This window comes from Cyprinus carpio, chromosome A25 (genome assembly GCF_018340385.1).
Source record: "Cyprinus carpio isolate SPL01 chromosome A25, ASM1834038v1, whole genome shotgun sequence".
Taxonomy (NCBI): domain Eukaryota; kingdom Metazoa; phylum Chordata; class Actinopteri; order Cypriniformes; family Cyprinidae; genus Cyprinus; species Cyprinus carpio.
The window spans coordinates 1,522,914-1,535,271 of NC_056596.1; the positions used below are offsets into that span (position 1 = coordinate 1,522,914).

Below are 12,358 nucleotides of genomic sequence, written 5' to 3' on the forward strand. Positions count from 1 at the left end.
TATTACTAATTCCAGATTGCCAAAGCCTATGTTTCTCTATCCACACAACAGCGATTGAGTGCATTTCTACAGCGACCACAATTGGAAACAGTACAGTCGAGATCTCATGACAGAACACAGACCGGCTGAATGATGCTTTCATTATTTTAGATCGCTAAACTCCAGCTTGTTTGTTTTTCAGATCATCTGCGGCAGCGTTTCTGCAACGAGGAGCGAGCGTTTGCATGTGCATGGTTGCCAGATTGTTTAAAATAAGCAAAACACCAGGAAGAAAATGGATCTATATAACAGCGAAGCTTTGATTAGGGGATTTGGGCTCTTGATATCTGGCAACCGCACTCATGAAAACTCGTGTAGTACAGGTGTGTAAAGCAGTCCACAATAACATGTTCCATTTTTGGTAAAGCATTCTTTTGGAAAAGTATGCTTGAATTTGAAATATTCGATATTCACGATATTTTCAAATTTTACATCGTCGTCAAAATTATTGCGATATTATCTCACATCAAAATCCAGTCACATATTTGTTTAGAACTGTTTAAACGCTGCTTGATCTGTGCAGATTTCTCTCCTGATTCACACCAGAACACTTTTTCACTGCAGGGAGTGTTATTATGGATTATAGACTCATATTTGAGTTAAAAACATCTTAATGCTGGATGTGTTTCATCTTTTGTCTTCTCCAGATGTTAACTGATGGACTGGAGTGCTGTGGACTACTTGTGGATTATCAGTTGTTTTGCATGCTTGATGTTAATTGCATTACTTTCAGGAAATACAGTAAATCAATTTAGATTTCATGTTGATTTTGATTTTTTAGTGTTTAGTCTTTAAGTTTGTTTTTGTTTAGTAATAATAATAAGAAAATAAGAAGTGTTTTTTTTTTTATTTAGATAAGCTCTGCTCTGTCTGTATATTTATATAAACCGGCTGAAGGGAAGCCTCATGATGAACCAGCTCAGTGAGTTTTGAAGTAGTGTCCAAGTGATTCTTCATCAACACACAAACTCAAGTCAACATTAACAATGAAAACATACTTATGATTAACACTAGTTTCACGCCTCATATTTCCTCTGGCCCTGCTGTTCATCCCATAAACCCCATCGCTCTGACATGATCTGAAGGCACTACTGTACACTAAATCATGGCTGATTTATCCTTGACTTCACTCCTCAGCACCAGCAGAGAGCGCCCCCATCTCAACTACTTCACCTTGACACTGAAGTGTCAAACCAATAAGACTTTTGAGAACTTTTCCCCAAAGAACCTTTAAATTAACAGTTCTTAGAAGATCCGGGGTCTCTTAGTGTGAAGAAAATGTTCACAAGCTACTAAAAAGAACCTTTAGTGCAATCATGTTAAAAGTTCTTCATGGAAACACTGATCGCATCAGTAAAGCAGCTTGGTTTTTAAGAGTCTATAAAGCCAGCGATAGCGATCAGTGAAGCAGGGAAAAGCTCTGAAGATGACCATCAAAGCCCTTCTGGTGAAGCTCGAGATGGTAGATAACCCACAGAGCAGTTGTCTCTGAAGTGACAGGCGCAGCTGAGTCCGGACTCTTGGACACACATGTAACAAATGCTTTTGCGCGTGACAGCGTTTCTGGCAACTTCAAGCCGCTTTCTGAAAGCACGACCTGGATAACGAGTTCACACACCGAACGAACAGCTTCACGAGACTCTCTCGATGCGAAATCACAAAGAGCCACCTTATGCATCCATTAGTCTTTCACACGCTAGTTATTAAACGCCACACGTCAGAACTTACCCGAATATTTCGACCCCTCAAAAAATCCTTTTTCCAGCACAGATCCTGTTTATTAGCAGCGCAAACCCGCGTTCGCGCTCATTGGCGTGGGTCACTGCTGATCCGGGGCTTTAAACTGCACATCTGAGCAAGACACACACACACACACACAGATGAGTGGGAATGCGTGAGTTTGCGAGAGTGTGTTTTGTGGAGGTTCTGGTCACGTGACTCGCTGCCCGCGCTGCTTTAACAGAAGCGATCTCTGTGTATGAAGTACCTAAATATCTTACTCCGTTTGCTGAGGTGTGCTGTATTAAACAGTCCATGCTGTTTATAGCCTACTCATTTTCTAAGTAACTTTGATGGAAATCCATGCTGTATTATGCTGAATGTGAATGCAGTGCTTCTGACTGAACCTTCTAGTTCTGCTGGGATGACAGAACCATGAAGAGATATTGTCCATTGTTTTCAAGCCATTATTTGAACGGATAATTTTGCATTAAGTGTTGTCATTACATCTCAGATGATTACTGGAGTGTGGCATGATGAGTCAGTAACTAGTTACAGGATATCTGTGTTCGGTCACTGTATCTGCTGAACCATAAAATGTATTATACATATAATCTGTTTCCTTTCAGCTGGCTTTTCTCTCATCTTCTCGTGATTATTTGTGAGCATGGTATAGCTTTCCATTGACTCGAGTTGTTTTTATGCTGAGCTAATTAGAGTTTTTTATAGCTTAAACGCGCACATTGGGACTGATTTCCACACGCATCGACTGAATGAGAAACACTAAAGTTACTAAAGGAGTCATAAAGACACGGAGAAAACAATGTCAAGACATCTTCAGTGTCTCGGAAGAGGAGAGAGGAACGAAACACTACGCATGAGATCACTTTAGTTGTTTCTCCTAGACAGAAATGCATGGAAGCACGCTTAAGAAAATAAATCATGCTCTGATAAATCAGAAATGATGATCTTTATGAACACATAGGAAGTCATTTATGACATAAAAGTCGAAATTATGTCATACTAATTCAGATTTGTGATGTGACAAAGTCAAAATGATGACAAAAATCAAAGTGAAGACATATTAAGTCATATATGTGGCATAAAAAGTCAAAATTATGACACACTAAGTCATTTTATGAGATGAAAAGTTTAAATTATTATAGAAAAAGTCTAAATTAAGTCATTTATTAAATTAAAAGTCAAAATTATGATTTACTATGATGAGTTATTTTATGAGATGAAATCAAAATTTGTCTAATTTAAGTCATATCAATATGTTGATGAAAAGTCTAAATTGTCATATTTATATCAAAAGTTGAAATTATGATATAAAAAGTCAAAAGTAAGTCATTTTATGAGATGTACTGTACAGTCAAAATTATTACATAAAAAGTCTAAATTATGACATACTGTCATATTTGTGAGTTGAAGTATAAATCATTGATCTTGTAAGTCAACATGGACCATCTCATTAGTTAGAATTTCTCTCTCATAATTATGATGATTTATGTCATAAAGTCCCAGTAATCTGGCTTCTGTCTCTTCTTGAGATTCACAGAAGATCTCAAAACTCAAAGATCAAAGTCTGCAAGCAGAAGACCAGATATCTCAATATGATCTCAAATATTTCTCATCAAATGATCTGCCAGTGGTCAGAAAAATAAACCTGTTTTAAATCATTTTTAATAATCAGGAGCTCTTAAAGACGTTGGGTTCATATGGTTCAGTGGTTCATATCTTCAGAGCTGATTTAATAAACCATTAGCCGTCACACTCGCTCTTATCTAGTCTTTCTTGGAACACTCCCACCATATTTGGAGCCAAAAAAGCCTAAAATAAAGCTTTATTGCTCAGCTGTTGCTCTTTCTTAGCTCATCATGGCAAAGCGTCAATGCTGTCTCGGATGTTTCACCTAAAATTACTTATAATGAGATACAAATGAGAGAACTGTTGACATAAAGCTATAAAGCAGTCTCAGTTTGGTTTTCATTCGGGAGAATGAAAATGAAATTGAGATTTTAAAGAGCCCTCTTTGGAAATGTGCATTATATTTGTCCTTTCTCTTTGGAGTGTTACAAGCTCTTGGTGCATAAAGAAGATCTGTGAAGTTGCAAAGACTAAAGTCTCAAATCCAAAGAGATATTCTTTATATAAAAGTTAAGGTTCGTCCACGCCTCCCTGAAACCCTTCGTTTAAACGCACCCCCACATTTCTACGTCACTATGTGGGAAGATTTGCATAACACCGCCCAGATGTTCACGCAAAGAAAGAAGGCGTACCTTTTATTTTCTCTGTTGATGCCGGCGTCGTGTTGTGGAGACACTGTGTGTTTTGTTGTGAAAGCACATCTTCACTAAAGACACGCTGGCCTGTGAAAGCGTGAGCCTGGACTCGTGACGTGTGGACCGAGCGTTTAATCCTTAAATAAGATTGAGAGCTCAGCTCGTCTCCCGCAGGATAAGCGCTACACTAATTAGGCAAAGATGTGGACCACTTCTGAACGTCCCACTGGAGAACCAGCTCAAGTTCTTAATCTCCTGCTGGGATTCTCCTCCTCATCCATCTCTTGATGGATTTTGCTCTTTGAATGGAAATCTAAAGCTGTTTTTCCCTTTTTGTATACCTTACAATAATTAATCCAGAGGTTTTTGGTGTGAAACATGCTCTTGGCTCAATGAGAATAGCATTAAGAGCTTCCACGAGTCTGTGCCTGTGTTTGCACTGTTAGAAGAACACATTCAATGTATCTGTTCTTGTTTTAAGCAGAGAGTAGTTTGTTTTTTTTGTTTTTTTTTAAGAAAAGAATTTTTTGTTATTTTTTTTTTATAGGGTATTGTGTGACTGTGGAGTGTGGTGTTGTGTGTTGATGATTATTCTTTTTTTCACAGGAATAAATTATATTTTAAAGTGTAAAAAAATAGAAACCATTATTATAAATTGCAATAATATTTGACATTATTTCAGTTTTTTTTTTCTTCTGTATTTTTGATCAAATATATGCAGGCTTGATATGCAGAAGAGAGTTCTTTAAAGACATTACAAATCTTGATCCCAGTCTGATCTCAAACTTTTGAATGTCACACACACACACACACACACACACACACACACACACACACACACACACACACACACACACACACACACACACACACACACACACACACAAACAGATATACACACTCACATACACACACACACACACACACACATACTCTCACTCTCTCTCTTTCACACACACACACACACACACACACACACACACACACACAACACACATACTCTCATCTCTCTCTCTTTCAACACACACACACACACACACACACCACACACACACACACACAACACACACACACACACACACACACACACACACATACTCTCTCATCTCTCTCTCTCTTTCACACACACACACACACATACACACTCTCTCTCACACACACACACACACACACACACAAAACACAAAATTTCTATTTAAAAAGGTATTTTTAAAACGTTTTATATGTATAAAATATTGAAATCTATTTATATAAAAATCAATAAATTATTAAATAAATATAAAATATATAAAACCATAAAAAAGAAGAAATGTGTTTTAAAATTGAAATTTATTTGAGAACTTAAGGAAAATTAAGCTTTTTTAGGACAATTGGATTCATTCATTCATTCATAATCAATCATAATGTAAAATTCCTAATGGTTCTAAAAACAGGCTTAATTTTCTTAATTAAAAATATAATTATTCCAATAATAATTTTGTCAAGAAAAATAAAATAATAATAAATAAATAAATAAATAAATATATATATATTTATATATCTATATATATATATATATATATATATATATATATATAGATATATATATATATATATATATAATCTATAATATATATATATATATAATTATTTTTCTTGACAGGTTTTCATGGTATTTAGTTATTGTCTCAATATTACCATAAGTCCCTCAAACTGTCAATATTGGATCTGGTGTTTGTAGTCTGGAGTGATTTAAAGATGAGCTCTTCTGCCCTCTAGTGCTCATGAGCTCACACCACTTCACCTCTAGTCTTTAATGCATTCACACTATTTATGTTTTTAAAATGACAGATATACAGCTATCACAGGGTGATGCACTAAACATAGAGGATCAGTGCAAAGGTAACTAGAACCTGCTCCTAATGTACTACGCAATCCTATAAAAACAATCAAATGCATCTGATGAACATATCACTCATTTCCAGTCCCTGTGTGTTCATGTGTAGAGTGTTAATGTTGTTTGTGTGTGAATCAAAGCTTCCGGTTGTTCTCAGAGTTGTTTTAACGGCACTTGTGCCTGTTTGGAGGGATACAATCTGAAGGTGGACGGAAAGACCTGCGAGGGTCAGTAAATGTTCACTAAGAAACCTCTAGACTGATCTGAAGAAGCTTCTGGAGTCTGAGCCTCTGTGTGTCTGCAGACATCAACGAGTGTTTGCTGGGCTCTCATCAGTGCGGCGCCGGCCAACACTGCATCAACACACTCGGCTCACACCGCTGTCAGAGGGTCATCAGCTGCGGGACGGGCTTCCAGCTCACACACAACAACACGTGTGCAGGTCAGACACACTCACAGCCTGCTTCAAGTGGGATTTTCTGGTAAAAATTGTGAGTGCAGTGTAAAATGCAGTAAATAAAACAGGATTAATGTGTCTGTTTACTGATAGATAGATAGATAGATAGATAGATAGATAGATAGATAGATAGATAGATAGATAGATAGATAGATAGATAGATAGATAGATAGATAGATAGATAGAAATTAAAAAAATAATAATATATAGAATAATGAAAAAAAGGTAAGAAAGAAAATAAGGGGGAAAAAGCCTTTTTATGACCTTTTTTAGGATGAGAAAAAAGTATATATTTCAAAAATTATATATATATATATAAAGAAGTTGATGCCTTTTGTGGTCTTTTTAAGAAAAATAAATGTAATTTGTGATTTTTCTCATAAAACAATTATATTCCAAAAAAAAAAAAAAGAATAAATAAATAAAATAAATAAATATAAAATAAAATAAGATTTAATGTATTTTGTAGGGCTGCATAATTTGTTGATTTTTATATTGATATTTTTGAAAAATGAAAATATAATAATAATAATAATAATAATAATAATAATAATAATAATAATAATAATAATAATATAGTGTATTAATTACTAAAAAATTGTTTTTAATAATTGTAATTTTTAATTTTGTGATATATTTAGTAGTTAAAAGAAAAGAAAAGAAAAAAAAAAAAAACACCCCCAGGTTTAATGTGTTTGTTTGTAGGTTTTGTTATTATATAGCAATACTTTACGAAATAATAATAATAATAATAATAATAGTAATAATAATAATTTTTATTATGATTATTATTATTATTTATTGTGACATATTTATTTAAGTCACAGCGTTTTTGATTTGATAATCACACTAAGCCAGATCACGATTAATCGACAGGTATATGCCATATCTCAGTTATTTATAATAATAATAATAAACAGCAAAGCTCTAATTGGCACTTATGATCACTGGAGTTGTCTGTTTGTGGTTCCAGACATTGATGAATGTGAGACAGGAGCTCATAACTGCGGAGCTGAGCTGGAGTGTCAGAACACAGCCGGATCGTTCCGCTGCCGTCCCAGAATGCTGGGCGCGGGGTTCATTCAGGACGCTCTCGGGAGCCGCATCGGTGAGACGGAGACCAGCAGACGAACGCAGCTCTGTGTGCAGCATCAGAGCCATGACGCTCCTCTCGTGTGTGACAGATGTCAACGAGTGCTTGAGCGCGACGAGGCCGTGTCCAGCGGGGCACATGTGCTTCAACACGGTCGGCTCCTACACCTGCCAGAAACACTCAGTGACCTGTGGACGGGGATACCATCTGAACCCCGACGGGACGCGCTGCATGGATACACAAACAAATCACAGTCACCTGCTTAACATGCACTCAATCGAATTAAATAACGTCCCGCTCTACACAACACACAACGTTTCACTCAGAAGTGCAAGATAGAAGCGGTTGTCATAATTTATCTATGTATTGTATAATTATACACATAATTTATTATAGAATTCTATAATTTATAATTGTTTAATTTCATTTTCAACACATATTTTAATGCTATTAATTTTTTTTTCATATTCAGTTTAAATGTTTTCATTTAGATAAATAAGGCAAATAATACATTTAGTGCAAAGTGAAAAATTACTCCTGTAATAATAATAATTATGATAAATAATCACAAACATAAATATAATAATAATAATAATAATATATATTATAATTATTAATATTACAGGATAAATTTTTCATAATTCATATATATTTTTAAATGCTTCCTGCTTTAATAATATTTTTTTGTTTAAAATTAATAAATACATTTATTTTTAATTAATCTATTAATTTATAATTATTTTAATTAATAAATTGTTTTTCAATTTAAATAAATAATTTATGATTCTATAATATCTAAAATTTTTACACATAAAATTATTAAAGGTGCAGTAGCACTGTATGACTAATATTATAAGTGGACTTTAGAGAGAAAATTAAATAATACAAATGCTTGAAAATCAAGACTTCAAAAGAAAAAAAACATTAATTAATATGATAAATACAATATGTATTTTTATTTTTTTTTTTTTATTAATTGGTCAGCAACCAGTGGGTAGCGCACAAAGCATATTACAAATCAGAATCACAAAAATAAATAAATAAATAAATAAATAAAAATAATAATAATTATAATAATAATAACAACAGTAATATAAACAAAAGTAACACACACACACACACACACAAATCAAATATATATAGTTATATATAGTTATATATATATATATAATAGTATTATATAATATATTATATAATATATATATATATAATAATAATAATAAAATAAAATAATATGTATTTTATATTTTAAGATATCTATAAATATATTACATAGTAATATTTCACTCAAAAATGCATCATATTATGAAAAATAAATAAATGTTTTGTGAATGTAATTTTAATATAATTATTTTTAATTTTAACGTGTGCGTGTGTGCGTGCGTGTGTGTGTGCGTGTGCGTGTGCGTGTGTGTGTGTCAGATATCGACGAGTGTGCGGGGCCAGATAACTCCTGTGAGGGTCACGGCTGTATTAATGTGGTGGGCTCGTACCGATGTGATTGGATGGTTGGCTTTATATTGAAGGGCTTTATTTGTGTTTGTGAGGGGTGAGTGCTGTGGGTTAGCGGTTAAGAGCCGCTCAATAAAAGGTTGCAGGTTCAAACCCACACCAGGGTTGATGCATTTGAATTTATTAGCCAGAAAACATTTGTTCATTCTTTGTCTCCTGTTGCTCTGTGTGCTGTATCTCTTTCTCTTGAACATCAGACATCAATGAATGCAGGAATGTATACAACTTCCATCTCCATATATTTTTTACATGTAAAAAAAAAATTAAATAAATGTGTGAAACTATATATATAAATATATATATATATATATATATTATATATATATATATAGTCTATATATGATAATATATATAGAGTATTTTCTTTTACCTTTTTTAAATGCAACTTAATTTGAAAATGTGTTATAAAAATGTGAATAATTTATATATAATAATTATTATAATAATATATAAATATAATTTTGTTGATAATTAAAATATGAAAGTATTTATAAAAATGATTTTTATTGCAGGAATAATTGAAATTTTCACTTTTGCGTTAACTGTAATATTTATCTTAATCTGAGTTCTCTTTTTTAATTTTAACTGAAAAAAAAAAAAAAAAAATGCAACTATATTTTCCAATTAGATTAAGAATAAAAAAATCTAAGTATTATATATATAAATTAATATAAATATATTTAAAATATTATATAAAAAATATCAAATATAATATAATAATAATATTAAAATAATATTAATGCTAATAATATAATAAAAATATTTATTTTTAATTATTAAAGATATTTACTTGTACCTGTTGATCTGTATGATGTGTTTCTTTGTTTGTTTATCTGGAATATATGAATTCAGTGGTTGTTGGGGTTTTTGTGTGCGCACAATTGTGAAAACACCCAGGGCTCCTACAAGTACAGTAATGATCCCTCCTCTCCTCACTCTCCCTCAGCCTTCATTCATGCACTGACCTGTGCTTTAACCAGACCTCAATGAATGCGAGAGCAGCCCGTGCAGTCAGGAGTGTGCCAACGTCTACGGGTCGTACCAGGGCTACTGTCGTCGTGGTTACCAGCTGAGCGACGAGGACGGGGTCACCTGTGCAGGTGAGCGGCTGATGTTTGCTGTCAAATGCAAGCATATCTGTAAAGGAGGAAGTAACTGTGATGTTTCCTTCAGACATCGATGAGTGTGCGCTGCCCACCGGTGGACACATCTGCTCTTACCGCTGCCTCAACACACCGGGCAGCTTCCAGTGCCTCTGTCCCGCCGCAGGATACACCCTCACCCCCAGCGGACGCAGCTGCCAGGGTCAGACTCAAGTTACCATCACAATCAGAACTGAAATTAATAACTGAAGTAAATAAACGTTACCAGAAGTATACCTTAAGCTTGTATTTCCACTGGTTGCCAAGGCAACGTCATTCCATTCGAAAATCATCATAAAAAAAACTAAAATTAAAAATGAATGAAAATGATAAAAACAGAATTACTAAAGCACATTCAAGTGAACACAAACATTAAAGTGAAAACATAAAAATATAAAAATTAAATTATGATGATTTTGAATTTTTTTTTATTTTTTATATTTCAATATATTTTTGCTTTTTTGTAAAAAGGTTTGAGATGCAACTTTTAAAGGTGCTATAAAAAATAAAATCGAACTCAAAATATTAACAAAACTAGAAAAGCTAGAAATAAAACACTGAACTTAAAAAAAAATCAGCTAATTATTTTTTATTTTTGTTTACTTGATGTACTAAAATAAACTAAAACTTCAATTTAAATTAATTTGAAAAAATTATGACATGATTTAAAAGATTATTAAATTTAAGGTGAAAAAAATCTAAAAATAAAATTTAGTATTTTGCAATTGTTTTCATTTTTTTTCTTAAATTGTTTTGATGCATATTTTCTTTGTTTTTTTTTCTTTTGTATTTTAATGTATTTTTACTTTTTCTGTAAAGTTCTTCAAAATGTAACTTAAGGCACTGTGAAAAAAAACAATTTAAAGTTTCTTATTATAGTTAAAATCTAATTCAAAATATTAACAAAAACTAGAAAAGCGAGCAAAAAAAAACTTTTTTTTTCATCTAATCATTTTTATTTTCGTTTACTTTAACTTGATTTAATTTACATTTATAAAAACAACAACAACATGATGACAAAAAAAATAAAAAAAAATACTTTAAAATTAAAGTGAAAACAAAATAATAAAATTGATTTTTTTTATTTTGGATTTTGTTTTTTTTTTTTTTATTGTTTTGTTTCATTTTTCCTGTTTTTCTTTTTTCTTTTGGATTTTAATGTATTTTTACTTTTTCTGTTGAGTTTTTTGATTTTTTAATTTTAAGGTTTTGATGAATGGTGAAGTTTATTGTTTTTTTTTATTTTTAATTCAAAATATTAACTAAAACTAGAAAAGAAAAGCTAGAAAAAAAAATAGCATATCAGTGATAAAACAACACCATGTCAAACTTAACATATTATTATACTTATATATCACAATACACAATATGCACTGGTACTGTAACTGTTTGTCATAATTATTTCACATATGTGTGTCTTGTCATATTAGACCACTGTGGCAATAACTCGTATCCACATGCGCTGTTTCTTTTACTTGTTAAAATATTTTTTTCACATATGTGTGTATTGTTGAACCGGATTTTATGCTGTGGGAAATAAAAACTATTTTGACTTAACTTTCATATTTGTCATATTAGAGTCAGTGCACTGATCTCAAAGCTCATTTCCAACTCCCTTTTCAAATGCAACAAATTAAAATATATTTTATTTTTAGTATATAAATATATAATATGCAAATTGTGTGTGTGTGTGTGTGTGTGTGTGTGTGTGTGTGTGTGTGTGTGTGTGTGTGTGTTAATTAAACATACACAAACACCCCACACACATACATATATATATATATCTAATATATATAATATACTATATATACATATATTAAATAATAAATATAAATACACACACATATATATATATATGTATATATATATTCAGAATTAAAAATTTTATTTCAATATATATAAAATATCAATAAATGTATACATTATTTTTTATAAAAAAAAAAAAAAAAACTAAAATTACAAATATGTCGAAACTATTAGATCATACAGTATATGGTATATGAGTTCCCAGATAGCTGAGATGATGCAGGTAGGTATTAACAGAAGAAGTGGAGTTTCTAACAGATCTGCTGGTCACATTGTGCATGAAAAATGCATCCAAGATAGCTGCGGAAGCAATGCATGAATAGTGCACAGAGTTTCGTTAATACGCGCTTTATGTTTTGCAAGTCTTGCCAGACAAAATCCCTGTTAACAAGTATTTTTCCCATTCGTTTTCTCCATATGGATTCCAAA

The 12,358-nt window shown here is 32.2% G+C and overlaps 2 protein-coding genes across 2 annotated transcripts in view; one reads left to right on the plus strand and one right to left on the minus strand.

Moving 5' to 3' along the window:
• LOC109067459 (prickle homolog 1a) overlaps positions 1-1,923 on the minus strand; it is a 24,747-nt gene extending 22,824 nt beyond the window's left edge. Inside the window, exon 1 of the mRNA XM_019084392.2 lies at positions 1,768-1,923. The gene's annotated coding sequence lies outside the window, so the exon portion shown is untranslated. The remainder of the gene's footprint in view (positions 1-1,767) is intronic.
• A 3,943-nt stretch (positions 1,924-5,866) lies between these two features.
• LOC109064558 (fibulin-1-like) lies at positions 5,867-10,333 on the plus strand. Its single transcript, XM_042715890.1, has 7 exons — positions 5,867-5,924; positions 6,060-6,146; positions 6,224-6,401; positions 7,330-7,484; positions 7,561-7,797; positions 9,956-10,081; positions 10,155-10,333. The coding sequence occupies exons 1-7, from the start codon at positions 5,867-5,869 to the stop codon at positions 10,331-10,333; spliced, it is 1,020 nt and encodes a 339-aa protein (XP_042571824.1).
• The last annotated feature ends 2,025 nt before the right edge of the window (positions 10,334-12,358 follow it).